The sequence below is a fragment of the Pararge aegeria genome, chromosome 18, assembly GCF_905163445.1.
Source record: "Pararge aegeria chromosome 18, ilParAegt1.1, whole genome shotgun sequence".
NCBI lineage: Eukaryota > Metazoa > Arthropoda > Insecta > Lepidoptera > Nymphalidae > Pararge > Pararge aegeria.
In genome coordinates, this window is record NC_053197.1 from 11,180,203 (window position 1) to 11,207,930 (window position 27,728).

A 27,728-nucleotide genomic window follows, 5' to 3' on the forward strand; every position below is an offset into this window, starting at 1 on the left:
AAGCAGTTTCTTAAAAGTGCATTCTAAATATCATATTCATTTGGAAACCAGACAGATATGATAGACGCTGCTTTCGATTAATAGTTTGGGTATTTTGATATCCAGTTTCCGTTATTGCCTACGAGGTTCAACCTTCAATAAAAGTCAATCTATACGTTAGTTATTATAATTCCTTTCTATATAATAAATAATAATACAGCGGCGGCGGATTACATCTAAAAAAGGCTTAGTAACGATCTTAAAAAAAAAACTAGTTTCATTACATAATAAAGTGTATACGAGTATATAGAGTTACTCAAAAAATTCAAAGGCCGCTTTTACCACTCTAAACTTTTAATTAAAAACCTGTACAAAATGGTTTATTTTGTACACAAACGAGTCCTAATAATGTCGACATTATGTTGGCCTTGCTGTTGATCATGACGTTTGTTTTCCTCTGAATCTGTTGTGTTTCTTTTACCAGGCTAAAAAGCTGTAGAAAATAATGCATAAGATAAATGTTGTTCGTAAAAATCCCGCGTAAACGGTTCCCGATTGCTCTAAAAAAATTAACAAGATCGTTTCAACGGTTGAGCAAAGCATAAGAGACAAACAAACATATACGCGTACGCATTTATAATATCAGTGTAATCCTATCGAGATTTTGTCCTCAGTGAAATAGTTTAATCTAATTAAGTACGTTGCATAGCATCGTCCAGGCACGCTTCGATGGCGATCAGTTGGTCGCTGCCCTCTTTTCACACGGCTCTTGAATGTTTCTTTTCCGATTGAACCTTCTCAATTGGATCACATAGAATTAAACGAGACAAAAGCTCTAACGGAACTATACTAGAGCGTATTTGTTAAACAAACTGTGTACTGTGCTCAAGGCACTGTCAACTTAACGTTCGGGCATAGAATACAAAAACATTGTTTTGAAATTATGCCTTTGATATAGGTACCTTTTATAGAAACTTAGATCTAAGGTTGTTTTTAAGTGCAATAAATGTATGAGCAGCTATTCTGGCTTTTTCTTCAACATTAAAAACGTAACTGGGTCGTAATTGTAACCAAGCTTCAAGGGTGAAGAAGAACAGCGTGAGGAAATCTGCATAACTGTTCTCCATAGTGTTCTCAAAGGAGTGTGAAGTCCACCAATCCACACTAGAACAGCGTGGTGGACTACGGCCTAAACAGTTCTCACTGTAGTACGAGAACCGTGCCCTGCAGTGGACCGGTAATGGGTTCATATGATGATGATGATGATGATGATGATGATGATGGACGTAGTGGTTCCAAAGATGATTTAAGAACTTCTACTTATCAATAAATGTGGTATAACCTCGAAATAGGCAACCAGTATCATATCTCTGACATACCTAGGTATTTTGTAAGATTCTATTTATTAAAAAGGCCCCTGATGTATTATTACTTACAAAACTAGAATACATTTTATTCGTCTGTATCCAGACTGTATAACATTATTATAATCACCTGCCATCATTCTCGTCACGATACACGTGAGATCGAAGTCAAGCAGAAATGTGCGACCGATAAAAACAAAACTGGTGCAGTAGTTACAAGTGTAAGATAGAATAGAACATTCAATCTAAGAATAAAACGATAAACATTCTTTTATTCCAACTATGGAAAAGTGAGTCAAGTCGGATGAACTTTTTTTACCCGTATGCATTATTCACGAGATATTACCGAGAAGCGAACTCATATCTGGATAACGGAAAGGTGGTTTTACACTTGCTTTATATTTCCACAAGATATTATTTATTACAGAGAACAAATACATTCTGCTCCCCTGGTACAGTCTATGAGCCACGGCGCGGCGTTGCATCGCCTGTCAGTTGCTCGACTCTAAAGGGTCGTTACGTGATATTAAATATAATTGGGTTATCAAATGCAAACCAATGGCACGATCAAACACACAAACTAAAAACCAACCCTTAAAACTTATTTGTTAGTAAGTATAGATTAAGAAGAATATTAGAAGGTGCTTCAAAATTTAATGAAAAAAGAAATAACTTAACACAAACATGAAATGATGATCAGTTCATAATTATTCGTATGTATTCTTTAATTATGTTTCAACATTTTGTTTTATTTGTCTTTTCCAAATCCTAAGGTTAGGATAACTTATTAATTACTTATAAGCGTAACTTTTAGTGGTGTACAAATAAAGAGTATGAATCAATAAATGAGAGCAACCGGAAAATGTATAGGTCCCTTTACCCAGACAGGTAATACGCTAAGGTCGTCACGGGAAAAGGTTTTGAGATATGCACTCCAAGTTTCGACGGCAAAATTACATATGTGCTACATTAAAAGTACATATAATTACATAGTAATTACAAAGTACAGCGGAAGCGATGATAGCACAGTGGTTAGGACTCCGGCTTCACTTTCGGGGGCTCGATTTTGAATCCCAGCACGAACCTATAACTTTTCTTATCACTCGCTTCAACGGCGATGGAAAACATCGTGAGGAAACCGAGAGTTCTGCATAATGTTCTCGAAGGTGTGTGAAGTCCTAAAAACTACAGCCTAGGACTACAGCCTAAAAACTTCTCATTATGGTAGAAGATCCGTGCCCTGTAATAGTTTGATATGACGATGAGCTTTAAGCCAAAATGCAATCTCACCTTGTGGTAAGTTATGATGCCGTCTAAGATGTTAGCGTGCTAACCTTTTAGAGGTATGGCTGCTATAATAAACAATATCCCTAACCCGTTTCTACGAGACATCGTACCGGAAAGCTAAATGTCTTGGAAGCAAGGCTTTGTCAGTTGGGTAGTAGGCTAGAACCGGCCGAAGCCTACCACTAGACCCTACATGCTAATATTTATTATGCCGCAAACATTATTTTATCATTTAATGGTGTTCATAATAAAAATAATGTTATAAGTTATATCGGTACTGACTCACGTTTCCGCTCCGGCGAGTTATCAAGAATGTGGGCCACAGTAGCGATATATTCTCACAGCTCGAGCGCAAGCCTGAGCCTGTATTTCTACATTTCAAAGTTACCTATACCATGGCTTATTTAATTATATATACTCGACTGATGTTTTTTTTTTAATTTTAAATAAATGTACGATAGATATTAAAGCATGAATGGTGACAGCGACAGCATCATCGACGATTGTTTTATTTTGTTATCAAATAACAATATGTTTTAATTTACTTTGAATATTGTACTTATAACTTTCTATAACTATTTTAAGTAACGTTTAATTATTTTTATTTTATTGATAACTTAATTATTTTGTTGGTTTTATTATTATTATTTGTGTTACTAAACTATTCTATTATTTTGTCTGCGACATATATACGTAAAATTAGCAACTCAGTACTGCTGTCGAAATTACTGTAGGTACTAGCTAGCTTTTTTGCGCGGATTCATTCGTGTTATTGAAGGTCAAATCAATCTGGGTTTGCCTTATCTAAAAGTTAACTTTCCATGCCTTAGGATCAGTTCTTTACTCCTGTAGGAGAGGTAACACCTGACAACCTACACCTAAGAGAAATTCATAATGATCGGGTAAATCAATATGGATAGGTATATTAGAAGTAAAAGAGACTTGTAGTGCAGTTTACTAGGCTGCATAAAATTTGTAATTCATTAACGGGTAATTGTATATCTTTTTCATAACAAATTACCAGATGAAATCCTTGAGATGTCTCTCAATAAGTTCAAAGTTTATATAAAACGTAAGCTTATAGAAAAATCCTATTATAATATTAAGGATTAAAAGGATGACAAGAAGGCTTTGGTATGAATTGCTCTTACTTCTTAGCTCAACATTAACTAGACTGTGAGATGGTGATAACAAAAAAAAACCTGGCTAAGTTTGTTGTGGGCTCTTCTTAGATCAGGGCGCGTTTGGAACCCTCCTAGCTTTAGTTTTAAGTTAACGAATGCAGTTATCACCATCACTTAGTGTAACATGTTAAATGTATGTACGCTTCATAAATGCCTGTAATAAGGTCTACATGAATAAAACATTTTAAAATTTATACTTCGTTGGTTGAAATATTTTGCACGCCTTGCTAAGCTAAGACATACAGCTGCGAAACTCTTTCCCATAGGCAGCGACGGCCAATTCAAAGAAAGAACCAACATACAAAATTTCAAGTTCCAAAGTGTCAAAGCCTAACAAACAAAGAAACTTACATACACATTTATAAAATTAGGAAAACATAGTATTAGGTAGTAGTACTCAGCAATGTTTTTTCCAAATAATCATTGTTTCAATAAATAATATCATTATTACCCCCTCATCGCCATCTCTGACGGAGTCTTAAACGAAATTCCGTTATACATAAACAAACCTACTCCAATTGGATATAGGTAAGTTGATTCGAGTGTGTGCTTATTTGGGAAAGTGTCATTATACAACTTGAAACCTGTTCCTTTATCTCTTTATATGACGCGCAATAAACTGCTTGGCCAAGGCATCATCGGTTCTCATTCGTAGTAGAATAAAGAAATAAAGACTCTGTTTTTCTATCTTCGACAGCCCCTAATTTATCTGGTCGACAGTAAACCTAAGCAACTTGAAAATTGAAGTTTGTTACACCAGTAATAGAAAATTAAAACTCCAATTTCTGCATCTACAAATTTGGCAGCAGCCAATTAAGTATCTTTTCGTTTTTTCTCATAAGTTTTGAATTGTATGTGTTCTATAATATTAGCAGTCAAGTTTTAAGCTTACCGTTAAATGCGAAGGTCAGAATTATAGTGGGTGAACTGTGTAGTAAGCAAAACGGACTAACAAACAAGTTATTCATTTTAAACTACTATATTGCGTCCCATTTTACCTGCTTGTTAATTTTTAATTTCCTAATGAGGTTAATGGATATACACACACATTTTCAACACCCGCTTAGCCTCTTTTTTAATGGTTTGATAATTTAAAAAAGGGGTGTTTTTCCTGTACTTCTTAAATTTTTCTTAAATTATTCAATAATTTCATATTTCTTTTATTATTAATTTACCCAACGTATCGTTAGTTACCGGACTGTTTGTCATATTATACTTGTAACTATAGAATAAAATTGAGTAGCGCCATTCACCCATCCAACATTCTCAAACATTGAATATAACTTAATTTTGTTTATTTATTACTTCTAATCAGATCAACAGTTCCAGAGATCTTTATAAAATTTTGCATAGAGGTAGCTTGCACCCTGGATACGGATTAAGGTCTTTTAGGCCCGGGAAAACATGCGGTTCACGCGAGATTTGAAAAACCAACACAAAATTGGACAAAGTTGTAGGCAACAGCTAGAACAAATTTAGGCTTAAATATTTCCAAATAGTCATCCACTGAGAAATATATTTCGTGTTTCACAGCTTGCCAGCTAATGTATAGGTTTGTCAAAATTCCTCAAGCCTGTTATCTGACTATAGACCAACCACCCCTATATGATACAGCACTTAATTTACCTTGAAATGTATCGGTTGAAATGAAACTAAATCATTATACCGCTTTGGATCTTCCTTCTGCAGTGTTTTAACATTTGTAGAATTCTGCAATAGAAAGTCGTGTCGTTAATTTTTTTATATGAAGGCAAATTAGGACTTTACTGCCATCTTTATTTATAGTTAATGCCGATGCAATCTAAGATGGAAGGGCAGGTTTTCATACCCTTCAAATTATCTTTTTGGTTTAATAGTTAGATATATTTGACAGGTCAAACGGTATTATTCTCGGGCCAGGTTAAACATTGTTAGTGATTGGGTTTTACTGTCCAGTTAATTAGGCAATTTTCGTGAATCTTTTGAGAGGACCTTAAACCGTCGGTCCTGGATACTATTTTCTAGTTAGGAGTCAAATATTCACCCAACATACGGCCAATTATTATTTTTAAGTAATAATTTTACGTGTATATAAATTAATTTGTATAACCTTGGCTGTAAGTGGGTTAAATGTATAACTATTAGTTACTTGCAATAAATAAAAAAAATAAAAAAAATATATATATATTTAGCATTAAAGCAGTGTGGGGAGGGGAGTCCATACTACAACTCTCTCTACTCTAAAGGCTCCTAAAAGGTAACACTTTTAAATTTCAATACTGACCCGAGATGAAAGTTGATATTATTACATCACTAGAAAAGAATTATCGAAAAGGGTTGTCGAGTCTACCGGTGATCCTAGAGCGGGCAATTACCTTGACCAACGAATTGGTTTGGCCATCCAAAGGGGCAATGCTGCGGTGGTTTCGAAGACGTTTAAGATTTTATTTAGTTTTACATAGTTTAGTTGAGGTTATATTTATTGACATAATTATTTAGATTATATAATTTTTTGTTCTGAGTTATTATAATTAAAAACTAGATAAGTAATCTTAAGAAAAAATATGATATTCATTAAGGCAAAATTGTGCTACTTACAATATTATCTTCTTTAGGGGCAAATTCTCTGATGTGCTCGTTCAAATTTGAATTCGTAATAGGATAACATACTCCGTGTCTTGTTCTTGATAGAAGAATTCCATATAACACAAAGGCATGTTGAAAATACCTAAAATAATGCATCCGCATAATGTAAACAGACGTTTCAAACAAAAACACTTAAGCACATGAAATGTCGCATAGATCTCATGTTACATTAAAAGAGTAAAGGATGAAACGGTATACTTTATAAAAAATGCGTTTTGAAGAGGGGCGGAATGGATGACAATTTGAGAGGCGGTGAAACAATGGACTCCAAGATGGAGTTACGCCCTGTTGACTGCATTGCGCAGTCTTTTCATTGTCCCTAATCATAACGATGGTCACGATATTGCAAATTGTTACACGGTGTACGCACATTAGCTTACCTATTTGTAGAATTGCTTTATAGATTAAATTACAGTCGAATTGAATTCGAAATAACAAGGGGAAAATGCAATAGTGGTAATACAAGATCTTTTCTTATGTTACCGCCGGTTCCACTTGAATATAATTCCGATTTTTGCTAATGCGAAAGCAAAGAAAGTAGCGCATTTCCGTACTGCATAATGTATGTATGTGTTTTATGCGTGTTAGTTTATTGTCTATAATTATTGCTGTGTGCAAGAATGTTGATTGTTTTTATAGAATTGGCGACCTCCCTGGCGCAACGGTGAGCGCTGTGAATCTAAGTAGGAGGTCCCGGGTTCGTTTACCGATAGGGGCAGTTTGGGAATTTATTATTTCTGAATTTTCTCTTCTCTGGTCTGGTGGGAGGCTGGCTAGTTATCACCCCACAGATAAAGGCGAGTGAGACGCTAAGCGATTTAGTGTTCCGTTGCGATGTCATGTAGAAACCGATGTCTACCATACTCCCTAACAGGCTAGCTCGTTAAAATGGTAGTATCTTAGACTGCATAATTACTTACCATCAGGTGAGATTGCAGTCAAGGGCTAACATGTAGTGCAACAAACAGAAAAGTTTAAGAGTATATTTTTGTGGAATTTGCAGTATGAATTATTTGTATTGGATTACTAAAAAACTAGTTTTTCAATTAAATCCTATAGGATAGTGCTAATTATGCATCGATGGCAATTATTCGCATTACACATCTTAATTCATCGTTCATAACTTGAAATGGCAAGCTAAGTTTAGCCTTTAGGCTATCTTTTTCTACAAAGAATGTAATGAAAAGGACGACACTACTTTTGGATTTGCCAATTTAGTTAAAAGATTGACAACAGATACTAGCTAAATCTTAGAAAAGGGTAGTAGTTAGAAAGAGTAAATAGTGATAAAACTCACTTTTCGTTTTATTATCATAGAACTAAATTGTCATCAGAGAATCATACTTCTTCAAGGAAAAATCAGTTTAGAATAATCATAAAGTATTGATATTTATAATTACCTACATATTACTGTGAGATACCCACACATTTTCGGGTGGTGAAATATTTTCGAGAATATGTATAAGAAAATCATTATTTGACGGCTGACTTTCGTAGTGGGCAGCGACCCTGCTTTCTGAGTCCATGGCATGGTGGATGGGTTCGATTCCCACAAGTGGAAAATGTCTGTGTGATGAACATAAATGTTTATCAGTGTCTGGGTGTTTGTCTGTATGTTAAAAGTATTTATGTATATTATTCATAAATATATTTATCAGTCATCTTAGTACCCATAACACAAGCTACTACAAGCATACTTTGCGGCAAGATGGCGATGGTGTATTGTCGTAGTATATTTATTTATTTTTTATTATCTAAGACTTTCAAACAAAATATGTTAATGTGAAAGTCGTTTGAGCAAACATCAATCTTATTAATTGTTTAAATTTATAATCCAAATGGAATAAAATAGGGATCGGATTCGAGACGAACAGTTCCCTGACTTTATTAGTTTAAATTATTTATTTAACACACAGATTTACGATTGCCGCCACGGTCCACGATATATCAAGAAGCCCCAATAAAATTCTCTTTACAAGGATATAAAGTACCTTTATATGGCATTTTACTTGAATTGATTTTGAGACAAATAAGATACTCGTAGATCAAGCACATAGAGATTTGTATTGTTTATATGAGTCTAAAGGGGATTATAACCAAAATATTTGCATGTTTAAATTTTTCATTATAATTCTTTCTACAATGTGGCCTATATAATATTTGTGGCCTAACCCAATATCTCATTGTAAATAAATTTTTCACCTTTTAGCTTGCAGTACTTATCTTACCTAATCCTTAGTATCGTAAGTACTTAGGATTAATATTATAAATTAATAATATGAAATTATGTTTGTTTGCCCTTATTTTGCACCCTAACTTCTTAGTAATCGACTTATTTTTACTTAGCTACTTGACTTTTCGGCATAGAGTTACTTGAAAGTACGGAGAGTAACACAGGCAAATTTTTATCCCGGGTAACACAGGTAAAAGTCAGCAGTTTTGAAATGAGGAAGTCGTAATCGAGAACCACACAGATTGTCTGTACTAACCGGGATTTTACAAAGAAAGTAACAGGTCCAAGAATAGACAGTTATAGGTGCAGCAAGTATAGCTTTCATTACTTTTAGTAAATTTTCTATTTTGTATCTTCCTTTTAAGTGTTTTGAATTTTTTGTTCAAAAAACGAAAGAACAGCCGGAAAATAGAAAAAAATGTTTGTCTTGTCTTGTGTTATTGTTTCTTGTCTCTTCTATGTTTTTTTTTTAATATTCTGTGTTCACCCGCATTTTCAGACCGCTTTCGATCCCCTTTATTTCACGATCTTAAATTCTTCAGTAGAACCTTTACCCATAGGTGGAAAAAGTATCGAATGCCTTTTCAATTGCTACCTTGTGGAAAAAGGTAGAAATTAGAGTGGGGAGTTGTAATAAATGATCTTGTAAGATATATGGGTCATAGATTTTATAGGTTTACTTTGGACGTAAAAGGACAATTTAAAATATTAATATTAAAATAACACCAGTTAGCATCTATCGCGGTATATATGTATATTTGGTGGTAATCAGAAAGCTTATAGATATTAAAATGTCTGCATCCGGGAACAAAGTACTAGCTACAATACAAGCTATTTCGGAAGTTAATAAATGTACGTTATAAAAAAAAAAGTGTTTCAGACACGCATTGTCATTAAATAATAATTATAATATTATACTACCAAATTAAATCTTATGGATAGTGTTTTAATGAGGTCAAATTCTATTATAAAGGTAAAAACGCTAAAAAATCGAATCAAAATTTTCGGATAACAATATAAACAATAAAAATTGGGATTTAAAATTGCTGCTGACTAGGTTGCTCTGATTGTTTTACGTGAAATTGTGTGTTAGTGTTAAGTTTCATATTTTCTTCTTAGAATTAATGTTTAAAAAAATATTGAATTCATAAGCAGTTTATTCGACCTATCTGAACATGGACAGTTTCCATGTTCTTGAGTAAACTATCTTAGTTAATAATGGCAGTAACTGTAGATAATAATTCAGTTTCTTTGTAAAATCAAAATCGTGTTCGCTGAATCTGATTCCAAGAGCATGCATCGATCAACGTCTACGGCCGTCAAGGAGCATTTAAAGGTAAAGCAGATGTCAGGACGGATAGATCGAGCAATCGAGTATCAATAGAAATACGATTAGAGATTGTATTTGATATCAGATCTTGAGTGATGGGTTTTGAATTACTGAGTTTACATTGCTTAAGCTGATATTAGCAAACATAGCGTATTTTTGTCCTTGTTAATAAACTTTAACTAATCGAATCTAGCAAAAATCTGGAATCTGGAAAATGATAGAGAAGGAAGTGCTACGTGACACTTGCTTCTCTATCATTTTCCATTTGAATCATCATCATCATCATTGTCAGTCCATTACCAGCCTACTACAGGGCACGGGTCTCCTCATCGAATGAGAAGGGTTTAGGCCGTAGTCCACCACGCTGGCCAAGTGAAAATTGGTACACTTCACACAAGTTTAAGAACTTTATAGAGTCTGATGAGAAAACGATAGCAAAATATGAACATTTAATGTGCTTAATAAATACATTAAACGTATACGGAAACATGGCTAGAGGCTTAATTTATATATATTGGATAGAAACAGGCGTTACTTTGCGGAAATCCATGATATATTATCAAAATTAAGCTTAATTTGCTATACTCCGCGAAAAGCAAGAGAATATGTGTGGTGTAATTTATAATTTCTTCAATCCTTATACTCCACGCACGTTTCGCTCCGAAACCGGAGCATCCTCAGGAGATGTTGACACCATACAGATTCTCCTGCTTTTCGCGGAGTACCTATAGCAAATTAAGCTTAATTTTGAGAATTAATTTATATACTAAAAAGGAAGCTGAATGAAAGGCTGGACTAGTAGAATAATAAAAATTGAAAGTCGGCGGTTTTTTTAAATATATTTTTGATGTAAATACGACTGCATTTCCAATCAACTTCCAGTCCATTTTATTCAGTCTTTTTTATGTGTTCTAAGTTAAAGTTATTTCTAGTCAAAACACTGTATAACAGTTGATTTACCAATGAACTGCGAGTACCTCCTCCATCTGCATTTGTAGGTTAAAACTTATAGGTCAGACCTTCTTCATTACGTAGAAATATTTAAATAACAGAATCGAAAATATAATACCAAAATCATTTATTTGTTCTTTAATTCACAAGTTTGGTTTTAAATTAAAGTTCAAAGTAGAGTCGTGGGTACTAACTTAACAACTCAATTTTTTATTACCAACAAAGACCCTTTTTGTACTTAATTTTTTTGTAAGCTTAATAAACCATTCTTTACAAAAACGTCACCTAGCTCGCATCCACGATTATAAAAGTGACAAATTTTCATTCCTGTAAATTAGTAGTTTCCTAAGGAATTTATGAAAAAGTACCTAGACGCGACCGGGAATGGCTGAACAATACAGTGTGATAGACCTGAATATTGCGGTATTGTAACTGTGAATTGCTTGAATAGCGCTTTGATACTTAAAATAGGAACGAGTATAATGGTGTAAATTCTATTCTACACTTATCTCTTAAATTCTTACGACCTCCCTGGCGCAGTGGTGGGTGCTAGTTCGATTCCCGGCAAGGGCTTTTGATACATTTATAGTTTCTGAATTTTCTCTGTTCTGGCGGGAGACTCCAGCCGTGGTCCACCAAAGCAATTTAGCGTTCAGGTACGATGCTGTGTAGAAACCATAAAGGTATTGGTAAGGTATAGGTTTAAAATGACTTTCCAACCTGGTAGATTAGCACGCTACAACATTAGATTGCATGATTATTTTTATCTATTTTTTTTCTTGCTAATTCTATTGTACAAAACTCTAAACTACTATTATCACGAAACTTATCTTAAGTGACGCGCCTATTGATTCAGTTAGTGATACTTCTTCTTCTTACTATGCTACTTTTTTTATGAAGCGACAGTTAGCACTTTCTTTTAGACAAGAGGATAGCACTATTATATATTCTGTCATTTTAGTTTAAGAATTAGTATTTTAACTTCTCCCTGAACGTGTTGAGAAATTTGTGTAAAAGAAGTGTTTTTAATTAGCAAGCCCTTGACTGCAATATAACCTAATGTTAATATCAAGCCAACTGGGGTATGGCAGTTATACATACCCCTAATTGGTTTCTACGTGGCATCATACCGAAAAATGGCTTCGCGGCACGTCTTGGTCGACAGGGTGACCAGGCAAACATGGCTATTAGTTGTTTATTGAAACATTTTTATTTATTTATTGAAACAGTTCTGAACTGTGTCTAAAATGGTCTGTGATTTTTTGACATCATGCTTGAAATTTCGAAATTTATTTCAAACACTCGAGTACTCAAGCACTTCAAATGCATCTCGGGCTGATACACGACGGTATTTAGAGACAACGCACACACGGTTCAAATGGGTATTGCGATTCTACGACTAAAGTAGTCATAGCGAGTAATAGGCAATTGTTAACCTATTGCAATTTTATACTTACTATATTGTTTTATTATATTTAAGTCGATGCCAAGATAGCCTTCAATCAACATTTATATCAAGGAGGCAAATCTGTCGGTCTATTTGTAGTGATTCTACCACCGGTTCGGAAGGTAGATTCCACCGAGAAGATGCCGGTAAGAAAGTCAGAAGTTGTTCTTTTTCAACATCAATTTTTCTATCTTGTGTGAGATGAAATTAATGTAAATTTACCATCGTCCTCATTATTAATATATCACCGGCCCACTTCGACTACAAGGGACGGGTTTTCTCTCAGAATGAGATGAGGTTTGGCCGTAGTTCACCATGCTGGCAAAATGCAAGTGCGGATTTGTAAATAAAAAACGTACATAAGAAAACGAAAAGTTAGATGCGTGATGTACCACTGCATTTACATGTTACTTCTGTCTACATTTTCACCTAGGGGTTTAGAAAAGTAGACTTTGCCGGCGTAAAATGGAACATGTTAAGAAGAACCAATTACTGAGTAACCTCTTAACCAGCGCAAATCTGATAAGAGGATAATGAGTTAGTGGTTGAGTCATTAATCGCGCCATCGCGTGACTGTGTCGAAAAAAATATCTAGGGCTGCCTTGTGAAGTGTAAAGGTACGTTTTATCTAATTCAGTATTGAAAAGATCCAATTATAAATTTGACAGCTGTATCAAAATGGGCGGCTTTTTGATGCAGTTGTTTGTGTCACAACAGTAGCACACAGAGTTAAAAATGGCTATCATTACGTAATTAGCTAAAAAAGCGGGCTTAGTCATGAAAACATCATACATAGTCATATAACTAGAAATTAAAATTTAAAAAAATCCCCGAAACTTAATAAAAAAATAAAATAAACTATAGCAGATGGACATCAGACGCGAGGAATGTTTGATTAACGATCCATTTCGCTTATGCATTATTTTTATGAAAGGATAAAAAATAAACACAGGCTATTAAACCTGAGACACACAAATAAGAAACACTTTATAGATTTATTGCTAGTGCAATAAATTTGTTAGTTACAAACGACGTTTGGTTACTCTTTGGACGAAACACGTATAAGACTACGTCAAATAAAGTCAAAGTTTCAAAGTCAAAAATATCTTTATTCAAGTAGGCCCATGGGTGGCACTTTTGATGCGTACATAAGAATTACACGGTAGTGAGATGATGGCGATAACCACATTCGTAAACTTAAAACTAAAGCTCCAAACGCGTCCTGGTCTAAAAAGAAGCCCACAACAAACTTAGCCGGGTGTTTTTTTTTGTTATTACCATCTAACAATGTCATTTTAAATTATTAGAAGAGCAACCAGGTTAGAGCAATAATTTACACCAAAGCTTTTTTATCGATTACGTAGTCCTTTATACTATAATAGGACTATTCTATGATATGTTTAAAGGAATGATAAATCCTTAATATTGTCGGATTTTCATACATCCTCGAGCTTCAATTCCTCGCACATGATAACGACTGTGACACAATAAGATATCTTTGCCGTCCGTCTGAGTCTCTTATAAGACTGAAGTGTATTGAAAATGCACCCGTATTCATATCAGAATACGCCATGAGCATTAGCTGTGAGTCAAATAGAATATTAATTATTTCTTTAAAAATATTTATTAATTAAATTAGAATTATTAGCATTGCTTTTGTTAAATTGCTTATTAATGTAATGAAATATCTGTCACATATCAAGTTCCAGTTACCAAAAGTTTAATTATTTATTTACCCTTATTTTAATATGACGGAAGGACAGTCTTTGGCGTGCGTTTGCTCTGAGTGAACCCTGTCGACACGAGACATGAAAGTGACGTATGAAAAATGCGGTGTACCCTGTTAATGCAGCTGAATATGCGAAGGGTGCAAATGTGCAGACGTATGGGGACTCAAAATAGAATGCTGAATGTGGGGTGACTTTAAGGCGACGTCGCTTATGAATTTTTCGAAATGGAAGGAGTACTTTTATTAGTGGAATAGAATTTTTATATTGAAGCGAAAGCTTTTTGAAGACGTTAGAGAATTTCGGTACGAAAATTCGACTGAGGTCTACAATAATGAAATAAGTATTTGGGGTAGATAATTTGAAGACTGTAACGAAATGGTGCTTTTATTTTTACAGGGTACTGCAACTTTTTATTTTTAAATAATAAATAAAGTGTTGGTAGTTTTAAACTATAGTATTTCCTAGCTTATTTTGATAAAGAGATACGACGAAATTTACTGTATTTAACATCATCAGGCTATTCACTGTCCCAGTGGACCACTTTGGAGTTAAGTATTTTATCCTACATCAATGAATTAAAAAGAAAAATATATAGACCAGATTTAAAAACATTACTGCTTTAACCAAGTTCAATAAATCTTAATATCTAAGTTTGATATTCATAATCATCATCACATAGATGGAAGATTTAAAGATCATCTCAGCGATCTATAGCGCTTTAATCGACCACCCTGATAAATACATGATTGCCTGTCAATTTTAGTAATAAAGTTTGACTTTTTTACTAAAATTCTCAGGTAGCGAAGCTTTTCCACCATGCCAAAAAAAAAGGAAGCGATCATGCTAAGGTGTAAGTGATAATGACCATTAAAGCAAGGAAAGGTAAAATCTGTCACACACATCCCTTTTAACTTGCATAATACTTTGTTTAGTTTGTACAAGTTAGCTTTTGGCAGCAATCTTGCCTTTTAAATGATAATGCAGTCTAAGATGGTAACAGGCTAACCTGTTAGGCTTATGGCAGTAATATTAAACGCATACCCTTAATGGGGTTTTTGCGACATCGCATAGTGCCGGAACGCTTAATCGCATGGTAGCACATCTTGGTAATGTGGTAACTAGCCACAGCCGACAGAAGCTACCTATCAGATAAAAAGCTTTGGCGACCTTTCTGACGCAATTCAGGCAGGGGCAATTTGAGAATTTACTAATTCTGAATTTTCTCTAGTGACCACCCTAGCGACAAAGGCATGCTGCTAAACGATTTAGCGTTCGGGTACGATGCTGGCGGGTTTAATATAACTGCCATGCTTTCTTTAAGGTTATGCTTAGACTAGCATCATCACTAATTACCAGCTGTGATTAAAGCCAATGGCAAACTTGCAGTTTAAAAAAAAGCTTGTTATAACTTAAGATGATGATAACAAAAAAAAATTTACCCTGCTAAGTTTGTTGTGGGCTCTTCTTAGACCAGGGCGCGTTTGGAACCCTCGTAGCTTTAGATCTAAGTTGGCGAACGAAGTTATCACCATCCACTTACAATTATGTAACAAATATGTATGAACGCTTCATAAGTGCCTGTGACATGTAAGGCCTACATGAATAAAGCAATTTTGAATTTGAATTTGACTAAAACGATTCATTTTGCGCTGTCTCATTTAGGCAACACGTTCCAAAGTACTTATCTCATTTACAGCTGTGGTTAAAACGAATTACTTTTATTTACCAAAAGTTTAACAGTTAACACGTACATCCACAGCCATGAACGCTGCCGTAATACATCTCCCTAATAAATCTAACCTAACGAAAACACACGTCGCAAAACCCAAAAGCCGGCGAATAAAAATTACACTCGTTAGGGGCTCGAGAAATTGGCGTTAATAAAAAAGACTGCGTTTTCTGTAATTCGGAAACGGTCGCTGACAAACGAGTGGGCTGTCTTTCTACATCATACAATCGCAAGTGTTTTTACTTACTGATCTATCTATCCATACCTTTTTTTTTATTTATTCCTATACTTTTTCTTAGTTCCAATTCGATACCCTAACTCTTGAGGATGGCAAATAGACTTTTTAACATAACGTTGAGACCCAGAAAGAGATACAGAAGTATATTGTGTCACAAAGTTTTGGGTTATTTATAGGTATACTACATTCAAATCTATTCAATCGACATAGTACAGTATCGACGTTGTGCAGTCTTTAAAAAATAGTGTTATTTTCCCGTTGATAACAAAAAAACATCATTAATTTTAATAAACTGGTCATTTCCAAGGATATCTAATATTAAATATAAATATATAAATATCATTGGCCATTATGAGGAAACTTCAATATTTACATGAAAATTGTCTTTAGGCAATACCTAACAAATAAAACTGAAATACCAAACATATATATATATAAGTTGTGTAGGATATATTTTATAAGTTTTTGTATATATATATATATATATATATACAACAACTTATAAAATGATTGAGCTATAATAGGCTAGATAACAATATAAACTAGTTTTTTTGGGGACATAATATATTAATTGCTTCATGCACTTTACGTAGGGTTATTTTTTTTGGGAAATACCCATTTTTAGATAAGTTGTACCTTCTCAATTGTTTGCGATGTCTTTCACGATATCATAGTATCTAAGGAAGTAAATTAATGATTGCCAGACGTATTTCACCCTTCATTTCCTGATTTCTCTGGTTACAAAAAGAAGAGGGTGATAAATATAAAATTTAATGAAGCCCTTTGTTTAATTTTACCCTTCCGTCAAATAAAAGGTGTATTATTGCGTATGGTTAATGATTATAAGACTATAATTGTTTTATATTCAGTCTCTGAAATCAGACGCTTAGTACATAGAACATGAATGTGGAGGTATGTAGATATTTGAATACAATATTACAAACTATACTGCAAGGAATGAAAAATGTAAATTGTTGTTATTGGAAAAGAGCAACTGCTGAGTTTCTTGCCGGCTTCTTCTTGTTAGAATCTGCCTTCCGAGCCGGTTGTAGAGTCACTATACACAGACAGACTTTCTTCTTTATGCATACCCTGATCAAAAACCCTGTGCACGCCACTGATTGAAACCATAACGTTGCGTTGCAATTATGGATTACATCGTCATTCTTAGCCCTATAAAGTCCTACGATATTGGGCATATTCCTACTGTCTAATAGGATTGAAGGATTTAGTGCTTATACCCACCACCCTGCTCTATTGTGGGTTGGTGGGCTTATAAGGTTATTTTCCCACGTCATTAACGGGACCGACGGCTTCACTGGCTCTCCGTACTTTACTAGAGTATTTCCTAACTAGGGGCTGGTATTAGTACCAGCCCCTAGTAATTAGCTAATAGAATTTGCTGTAAGAAAAAACCTAATACCTAGCAATTTATGGCCCCACCAAGAGAATCGAAGCTAAAAACGCATTCAGTATCATATTAAATGTAGATATTAATTTTATGTTAATTCAATAATGTATTCATAAGCCACAAAGCTTATAGTTGCCAATGGTCGTTTTAATCCAATTTTGATTTGAATAAAACGCATTGACAATTAAAATGTATACGTACACAAATTGCTTGAAACCAGTTGATTAACGGTAAATATAGCAACAGAGATGGACCAAATCAAATAAATTGCGGGTACAAAACGACCCAACAATCCTATAATCCGAGCTGCGTACCGCTCGTTTGGTTGTGTCGGGGCAGCTAAAATGTTACAGTCACACGAATAATATAAATGCGAAAGTTAGTATGCCTCTTTCTTTGTTTTATTTTTAACTGCCGACGGAAAAAGACGGCCTGTTATTAGTCTGACGTATCTATGTGTCTGTCTGTGGCATCGTATTTTCCGAACGGATCCACCGATATTTTATAACTCCCTCAATAAACGGGTATGACATGAAAGGGCTGGACTAGCAGAATACACTATGAGATATTTAAAATCCACAACAAAATGGTAAGTTACATTTTTTCACCACTCTCTCGATATGAGTATCAAATGAAAGGGCTTGAATAATAGAATGTACAGTGTACACTATATTGGAAGTCGGAGGTCTTAATTTACCTATATATTATTTACTTTTGTTTATAATCAACCCAAGTCGTGTAATAAACCGGTTGTGGGTATCATACTATTTCCGCCCAAGTCGGGTCTCCTCTAAGAATTAGTAGGTTGGTTAGAGATGGTAGTCAGGTAGAGACCTGACTTGGGATGGGTTGAGTGTTAAGCGGTAATTTGCTTAGTTTTAGATTAGTAAAAAGCTACGGATACACCTCCAGAAACCAAACTTCAGTACATAATCTCTAAGAGGAACTCCTGCAACAGGAAGTAAATCCTACAAGATACAAATAGTATTCGTTCGGATATAAGCAGGCGCTACTTTGCGGAATTCCATGACCGGAACATCTCCAGGAGATGTTGACTTTACAATCAATAATTAGTCGAGGGTACATTGCCGAAAATCTGTTTGGTGTGGAGTATAAGGATTGAAGAAATTATAAATTACACCGTACAGATTCTCCTGCTTTTCGCAGAGTATAGCAAATTAAGCTTAATATTCACATAACACACTAGTCTATAACTAGACATCAAGTTACCATAGTTTGGTATTACTGATTGGAGCAAAGTTATATTATACCGGCCTCAGAGTTCATCTTAGTGGGTGGAAAACATCCATCCATTAATATAACCACTGTGACAGGTAGGTCGTCAAAACCACTGTCGTCGTAGTTGACGTAGTGAAGCGCCATTTTAAATAGCCTGAAAATACAGGTTGTTTAATTTGCAAAACAGTGAAAGGGATCATTCTCTCTATTATATTGGAATCGGCACGTTCGGCACACCTTTGTAATCTATGAACACATACTATTATGTTCGTTTTGGTACAATTTTCATTTGAGGGGGCTTAAGTGTAGCGTTTTTCACTGGTTCTGCCGGTTGATATTTTAAAATTATTCTTAGACTGTTTGCACTTCAGAATTGAGTCCAAAGGGAAATAAAAAGAAGGAAAATTTTGGGAGTAGTAAAGAAAGACTGGTTGGTACTTACATACGAGAACATTGATTGACAAAAACACCGACTTTCTAAAAAAATATTTTCTACTACGTTTTTAAGTCGGTACCAAGTAAAATATAAAATTACTAAGTATATATATACTTTTCTACATTATAGTGGTTTTAGAGAGTCGTTTTTTTTTTCGTTACAATGTTTATTAGCTTTTTTTAGTTGGTATGTTTTCAAATATATCTAAGTTATAATTATAATTATATCAACTATTATGTGTAGTCAAACAAAAGATTCGATTTCCCGTAGCCGGGGCGTTAATTGTTTAGGAGTTCTCCCGGCACTTCACCATCAGCTCCTTTATTGTAACGTCCATGAATTGCTTCCCTACTTGATACCATAAAGGAAGCGCAACCCGTGTAATACTTATTATACTTACTATTCTTCCGGTGGCCATCCGAGGTCTTCATCATTTCACACAAAAATACTCAAAACTATGGCTTTACCTATAATATTCCAAGAGTTCCCTCGACAGTAAGGTAAAGTTTCCTTTTCGGGGGACTCCCGTTCGATCCCGACACGCACCTCTTACCTACTCTCTCTGAGTTATATGCATTATAAAATATGCCTGGTTTTAAAGGCGAAGGAAAACATCGCGAGGAAATTTACTTGACTAAGAGTTCTACATTATGTAAAAGGCCTGTGAAGTTTCCCAATCCGCACTTGGCTGCAACCCTTCCCTTTCTGAGACGAGATCCGTTCCTTGGAGTGGAGTGGTGATTGGTTGGTAACGATGATAAGGATATATAAATTATTCAACGTGGAAGTCGGTTATAGAGTAATAATCATAAGGGAACTTTTGAATTTTCTTGAATAAAAAACGCCTTTATAATTCCGAATAACATTGAAATCGAAGGCGTAAAGATAAGAAAAATTCCTCTTTTGACATTGCATTTATGTGGGGTGGAATGTATTCAAGCGGGGATCTTGTAGTGTTTTTAATGATGGGTGTTACTTAGCTAAGACCAGGTTCTCAAAGGTCGGTCAATTTATGCTTAAGACCTGAGGACCTGTTCTTAGCTCGATGTGGGTTTACTAATACGGGCCTTAAACGAGAAGAAAAGGAAGAGAAGAAAAAAAATATAAAAACATAGGTTGCTTGGGGTTTAAACAACAAAATAAGACAAATACATATTAAGAAAGGATTTTTCTCTTCAGCTTTAGGTTTCCCAAACAGATTCTCATATTATGGATAGTTATAAAAATAGCTTGTTTTTACTTGTAAGGTGTGAACGAGACTTCTAAAAAAAAGTTATTTACCGTAGTGAGATCGTTCAAATTAGGCCTTATGTAAATTGCCTTTGTATTAGGGCAGCATAACTCACGCACGGATGGCGTTAAATGTGGGAAGCCCTTTTAGTAAAGCGACACTTATTTTTGGTAGCCAGGAAATTGCCTACTTCTAACTAGGAGGCTTAAAGAGTGGAGCTCGAGCAATTTAGTTAAAACGTGGGGGAGGCGTCAAGTTTTAAGGGCAATGTTTCATTTTTGGAATAAACAAATTGCTTTATTCAATCCAATCGAGGATTCATGTAAATGAGACATGGACAGATGTGCCTATGTGTTGTGTCAGATTTAAATCACAAATTATTACCATGCACACATATTCGCAAGAGTTAAAAAATGTTTTTTGTTATTTTTTACTGTACCTATTTGTTTGTACAATCATCTCTTTCAGTTTTGTTAGTACCTAGCTAATGAAATTTATTAAATTCATACTGGTCTATTCATCTACTGGTCATTTAATAAATGCTTATAATACTTGAAAGGACTTGTATAATATTTTTTAATATGATTAATGCAATTATTCTTGTGATGTCATTATAAAATACGGTTTTGTTTTTTTTTGCTTTTACTTGTACTAAAAGACACTGCTTGTTACCAACTTCTTATATTTATGTCAACAGCCAATACCATATTGGTTTTCATTGCGAATTCCCTCCCCTGCGTTGGATCATAAAATTGATTTTAACATAGCTCTTGAAGCTTTGTTGGATTGCTGACTTGAATACCGGTACCTAGTTACTTCCCCGCATTCCTTACAGACCTATAGATAGATGGACAACACAGCGAACAAATAATATTTACTTTTTCCTTTTAAGATGAGGAACCCTATAAATAGCTCGTTATGATGTTAATTTTAAATATTGTTTGTTATTAGTGTTATGTTAGGAATATTTTGACAGTAGTGGGCAGCGACCCTGCTTTCTGATTCCAAGGCTGTGAGTTCGATTCCCAATGGTGGAAAATGTTTGTTTGATGAAAATAAATGTTTTTTAGTGTCTGGATGTTAATCTGTATAATATAAATATTTAGGTATAAAATATATATAAAATATATATTTATAACACAAGCTATAACGCGTACTTAAGGACTAGATGGCCATAAGTGTATTGTCGTAGTATATTATTTATTTAATTTGTATTATGCAAATTAAGCTTAATTTGCTATACTCCGCGAACAGCAGGAGAATCTGTATGTTGTAATTTATAATTTCTTCAATCCGTATACTCCACACCAAACAGATCATCGGAAATGTACCCTCTACGGAGGTTTCTAGAAACCGGAGCATCCTCAGGAGATGTTGACTTTACAATGAATAATTGTTAAGATCATGCTTCTATCCAATATTTAATTTGTATCCAAAATTGTTGTACATAGTACACGTATTTATAGGGATTGTTTATACACAGGTTTATATTCGTGGTTCTTCGATTACACATTCCGGATGCGCGAGAATTAAATTTGTCGACGCCGGACCACTTTTTACTGCGTCGATATAGATTGTACCTACTTACTGGATACGCCTGGTATGGTATTAAATAATATTCGTGTTAAAAAATTGTTTAGTAGTGACGGACTTTAAACAAGTGTTGTGACAGGTTAGTGAATATAACCTGGGCGTAAAAAGCTCAAGTGCTCCGAAAGGCTATGGCATGTATGCTATATCCGTCATTATGTCCAATGACGAACATTGATTGAGTTATAAATTGTACAGTTTTGTACCGCTTGCGTTCAGTGGCTCCATGAGACTCGTTTGTTTTCGTCTGCCCACCTAATCCGGGGTCTACCAAAGCTGTAATTACCGGTGCGAGGTCGCCATTCTAGCTCCTTGGGACCCCAAAGTCCCTCCAGTCATTGCCACACTGGCTTCGAGACTCATTGAGCTATGTCTAGCTCTGAATATTCAGCAGATCTTCTCATTCCTGATGTGATCACGTGAAATACAAAGAGCATAGTTCTCTCCTTCATGTGACTCTGAGCCACATATAGATAGCGACCACGTTTCCGAGCTATAAGTCATAACAGTCAAAACAGGAAAATATCGAAGTCTTTGGTCTTTAAGCACTGAAGTATTTTGGACGCGAGAAGATGTCACGAAGTTTCCCAAAGCCGAAATTGGTTTGGTGGTTTTGGTGGCCTTTTTCTCGAAATTGGATCGTGTGTACATATTGGTAGATAATTTCAATTGCAGTGCTCTTAACGTTTACTGGTTGAAGCGGAAGGAACATAAGACATCTTCGTCCTGTCATTGATCACGTTAATTCGATTGAGAACTTTATTGACAGAAAAAAATCGATAAATGTTTGTCCATGTTGAGATTCTATTGAAGACCTTTTACTTAATATCTTCTAAAAGTCGCATCTAGTTGTTCGCTTTCGAAGAACACACATAGGTTTTTAAATACAATCCGGTCTGTACAAATGTTTGTACAATCTTGCACTGCATCGCTTGGAATTCATTTGTTGTCGCCAAGAAGTGAGATGCAAGTACTGATTAATAGGAATTCTATTCTTGTTTTTAGTAATTCAAATGTATGAAACTTAAACCATTTAATAAGCACTTAATTCCATATTTATCTAATTCAATGGAATTAGAAAACTTAAAAAACTATTCTTATGGGGCGCGCGGCGTTTCCATAATTTTTTTGAAAGAGATTAATTTTATTGAAGACTAGCATACCCAGCCCGCTTCGCCGGGCTACATTTTGCTTTATTTTATTTAAACAATAAACTTACATCATTAAAATTTTTAATTTAAGTCTCATAATATATTAAATCATTTATTTCTCTCCGTATTCAGTCTCTTCTATTCTCTTCTCGAGTGGGTGAAGATCATTATCTACACCCATGTACATCCAACAATAGAATATCATCATAGTAAATAAAAGCTGTATTTGACAGTTTGACAGTTCAAAAATAGGATTGCTCCGATCGTCACCAAACTTTACTGGATTACTCGCCAGGTCAATCCGGAGATTCTCTGAAAGTTTCATTGAAATCGGTCCAGCCGTTTCGGAGCCTATACGGAACATACCCACACACTTTCTCTTATAGATAGATGAAATTTCAAACGTCACGTTAAGGCATATTTGATTGCATAAGATATTTTTTTTTTATATAGATGGTAAGTGGAAACTGGAAACCCTTCGCTTATAAACAGAGCAACACTGCACAGGGCATGCAAGGCCCATCAAATAGGTGTTAAGCCTCATGGGCCTTTAATTACACCACGCCTTTCAAAACGGAACTCTTCAGAAATAAGCATGGCGAGAATACTTCAGACGATATCTGTCACAAAAAGCTCTAGTACCTACCTAAAAGATCAAAAGTGAGATACCAATTTACTATATTAAAACTATTTGTTACAGAGTGCAAAATGTCGAACATTTGCCAACGATATATCAGGAGACACTGTGAGGAGAAACAAGGCGGCTCCTACATGAAGGTAGGTGATAAACATTATACGTAATAAAACCATTTTCATACAACACACTGTTACACACACACCACACACGACCACCCACCCCACATTGGAAAGCAGGAGGTTATTATTAATGTAGTATTTAGACTTCGTTTTAGAAGTCGAGTCCTAACACTTAAAATACTTTCACTAATGTGATCATTTTCCGTTCATATCTTTGTTGTTGTTACTATACAAAAGCAAAAGGCCCTCACCCTCCATCTATTCGTTACATTATCATATACGAGTAGCTTCTTCTACAATAGTTTTTATACCTCTCTCTATATTGCTCTGTTACAAACCTAGTTATTATGTAAACTACGTTACAACATGCTTAAGGCTTAGCTGGGATATGGTGTTGTATCAAAATACATTACCCCATTATACCTGTTTATTGAGATTTGTAATAAGCAACACCCTAGATCACTCAAGAGGTGGAAAAAGTTTAGTAATCAACGTAGGGATAATGCTCTGTTCTTCTTTATAGCCACTAAACCCCTCGCTACACTCAGGTTCCAGACGCTACACCTTCGCTCCGTTTGGTAGTCATTTTGAGATTAATAAAACTCTTTAGACCTAACTCCAGTTATAAAACGTAACACATTTATTGTAGTAATAATTGACGGATACATGACGGTAAGAGAACCATCGTCTATGAAAAAAGCAAAATTTCGCAGGGTAACAAAGTGCCACCCTGTCAGCGGCGTGCACTTCATACATGCACAAAAGCACTGCATACCCAAATTATTTTATATAACCCGTATTGGAGGGGGATTTTTCCATTTTATGCCATGTACCTGCTTAATGCATACCCTGGTCAAAACCCCTGTGCACGCCACTGCACCCTGTGTCCATCAACCTGAGGCATTGGGGTTAAACCTCACGTGCCAGTGATGACAACGGCAACCACACACGTTAGAGCGGAAAACATAAATATCGCGGCATAAATAAGCATGGCGGTAGTAATTCCACGGACGAGATCTGCTACAAAAAGCTCTGCTATTACTGTTATTAAATAAATAAATATACTACGACAATACACACATCGCCATCTAGCCCCAAAGTAAGCGTAGCTTGTGTTATGGGTACTAAGGTGACTGATGAATATTTTTATGAATAATATACATAAATACTTATAACATACATATAAACACCCAGACACTGAAAAACCCAGACACTGTTCATCACACAAACATTATCCAGTTGTGGGAATCGAACCTTCGAATCCACGGCCTTAGACTCAAGAAAGCAGTTTTGTTCGTTTTATGTAAAGTTTGTATAAAACGTAAGCTTACAGAAAAATCCTATTATAATATTAAGGATTACTTAAACGATAAAAAAGCTTGGGTGTGAATTGCTCTAGCTTCATAGCTTAATATAAATGTACTGGGAGATGATGATAACAAAAAAAAAAATAACCCGGCTAAGTTTGTTGTGGGCTCTTCTTAGACCAGGGCGCGTTTTGAACCCTCGTAGCTTTAGGTTTGATTTTGGCGAACGAAGTTATCACCATCCCCTTACAATTATGTAGACATATATGTATGAACGCTTCATAAGTGCCTGTGATAGGCCTACATGAATAAAGAAATTTTGAATTTAATTTTACTAAACTACTGAATGTTATCTTTACTTGAACATGTAACCTGCGCGCTCGAACGTGAACAAAATCACTTTAGCATCTGACAAATAAATTATTTGGATGTTGCGTGATAACAGGTCATAATGCCGGCTTTAGTTTTGGGTCTATCTACACTTAGTTGTTTAAATGGAGCAATAATGGCTGTAAAAGTAGTCCTGTTTTTAAGTATGACTCGTTTGGAATAAGTATGTTACATGCTAGGTATAGGGATTGGAATTAGAAAACAGTAACTTGAATCTAGTGCCTTTATTTACACGTAGGTACCTGTGCATTACGTTCCTATACAAAATACCTTCCACTTTATTATCTGTACTTGCTTAGTGATTGGCGCATTCTATCAAATTCAATCCCAAATTAACTTTTTTGAGGATTGAGTTTTAAAAATGGCTGAGACATATATTTTACTATTTTTATCTTCAACCTTAATATTTTTTTTATCGATTTAGCTTGAAAATGACGAGCTTTCTTTTGGACAGCAATTCCAAAGCCGTTGAATAGGCGATATCGGTTCGTATGTAATCCATAAATTGAAGTCCGCAGAAGGAATGTTTGGTTAAAAATTACGGTTGCTTACTTGAAATTTGGGTTTTTGGTTTAAAATAACGAAACCTAACCAAAACCGAAAGTACCAAAGGATTTACACAGGGAAAAAAATTGTATATTTTTAAAAACCCCGCAGAGAGGAGTGTTGTTAAAAAAAAAATGCATTACTAATCTGAACCGAACCAGAATCTTTGGTGAATTTGACCAAGGTTTATTGGACACTATCCGATAAATTCGATATCAAAATAAAGTCGTGGTCAACGGATAGCTTACAAATAACAACAATGCCATTCAAATAAAGTGGATTCATATGAAATGGACATTGCTGCAGCGATTGCTCATATATCTCGTTATATAAAAATAATAGCAGTTCTCTCTTCAACGGCTCAATAAAGGGGTTGAATGCCGAGTATGCTTTTGACATTTTAATTTCCTGCCTTGTTAACGAGTCCATCCTACTCGTATGTGGTCAGCTTTAGTTTTAAAGCATGTTTTGCAGCGTTTTCGACGGTTTGTTTCAAGCTGGGGATTTCAGTTTGGCAAAACGTTAATTTCTTAGGTTTCATACTGCATATTGGAAAAAATTATATAAAGGATAGCTTGCGTGGTGCTTGACCATCTGTCACACTATATTTCTACGTAAAGCTGTGTATCGAAAATGTTGAAATTATTTTGGTAGGTACATTTAGCTTCAAATGAGAAAAAAAATGTTTTGTCAGGTGCAAAATGTTGAAGCAAATGGAAGAACGTAAAAAAATTCCTGAAAGCACGAAATAATCAGTCTGCGTCTACATATTTTAGATCAAAGGAAGACCTTACGCCGTTATTTCCTCAACAACCATAGTAAATGATTCATTATTTCTTTTTTTGTTCTATCGAAATGATTTTTGGGTTGTGATTCTCAAATAAACGATAAACGTGAGAAAGAGTGCAGAAGTGTGGACGCACGCACTCGTTAAAAGTTCTCTAGACTCTCTATACAAAAACTTGATAAGCTCACCTGGACTTTAAGGTTCGAGTTGATAACCTCATCATCGAGCTTAAAACAGGTTCTCAAGTTAAGTCTCAAGCATAAGTTGACCGACACTTGGGAACTTGTTCGTAGGCTCGAAGTATGGCATTATTACAAGCGCCTGATAATTTATTGTTAGCATAAACTCATAACAATGACTGAGTATGAATAAAGCCACAGTAAAATTGTCGGCGACTAGCTTTTACCTTAGAGTAGAATAATTAATATAAGTAGTTGAATAATTATTCTAAGCAGTTAACATTTTAGATATTAGGTGGAATAGATTTTATGTAGATGTTAACTAGACAATTATTTAGTAATACGGTTAGATTATATAAATATTATTAAATAAAGAGTCTCCATTGGCGGTCGAAAACTTTCACGCTAGATAGCTCACCGAGAGTTCTCGACCTAGAATTTAATATAAATAGACCACTCTGGCCGAACGCCAGTCACCCCATAACAGAGGCAAGGTCGGCCAGTGCCACCGATGCCAACTGTACGGCCATTCCGCAAGGAATTGTTTCGCCCGCCCTAGGTGCGTCAAGTGCCTGGGCGACCACGGCACCGCCGATTGCTCCCGACGG

At 35.1% G+C, this 27,728-nt stretch overlaps 1 protein-coding gene across 1 annotated transcript in view; it reads left to right on the plus strand.

Annotated features, from left to right (window-relative positions):
- LOC120631343 (protein sprint) overlaps positions 1 to 27,728 on the plus strand; it is a 283,580-nt gene that overhangs the window by 5,114 nt on the left and 250,738 nt on the right. The window contains exon 2 of the mRNA XM_039900843.1: positions 23,856 to 23,932. Coding sequence (XP_039756777.1) covers positions 23,864 to 23,932 — 69 coding nt within the window. The 5' untranslated portion in view covers positions 23,856 to 23,863. The remainder of the gene's footprint in view (positions 1 to 23,855; positions 23,933 to 27,728) is intronic.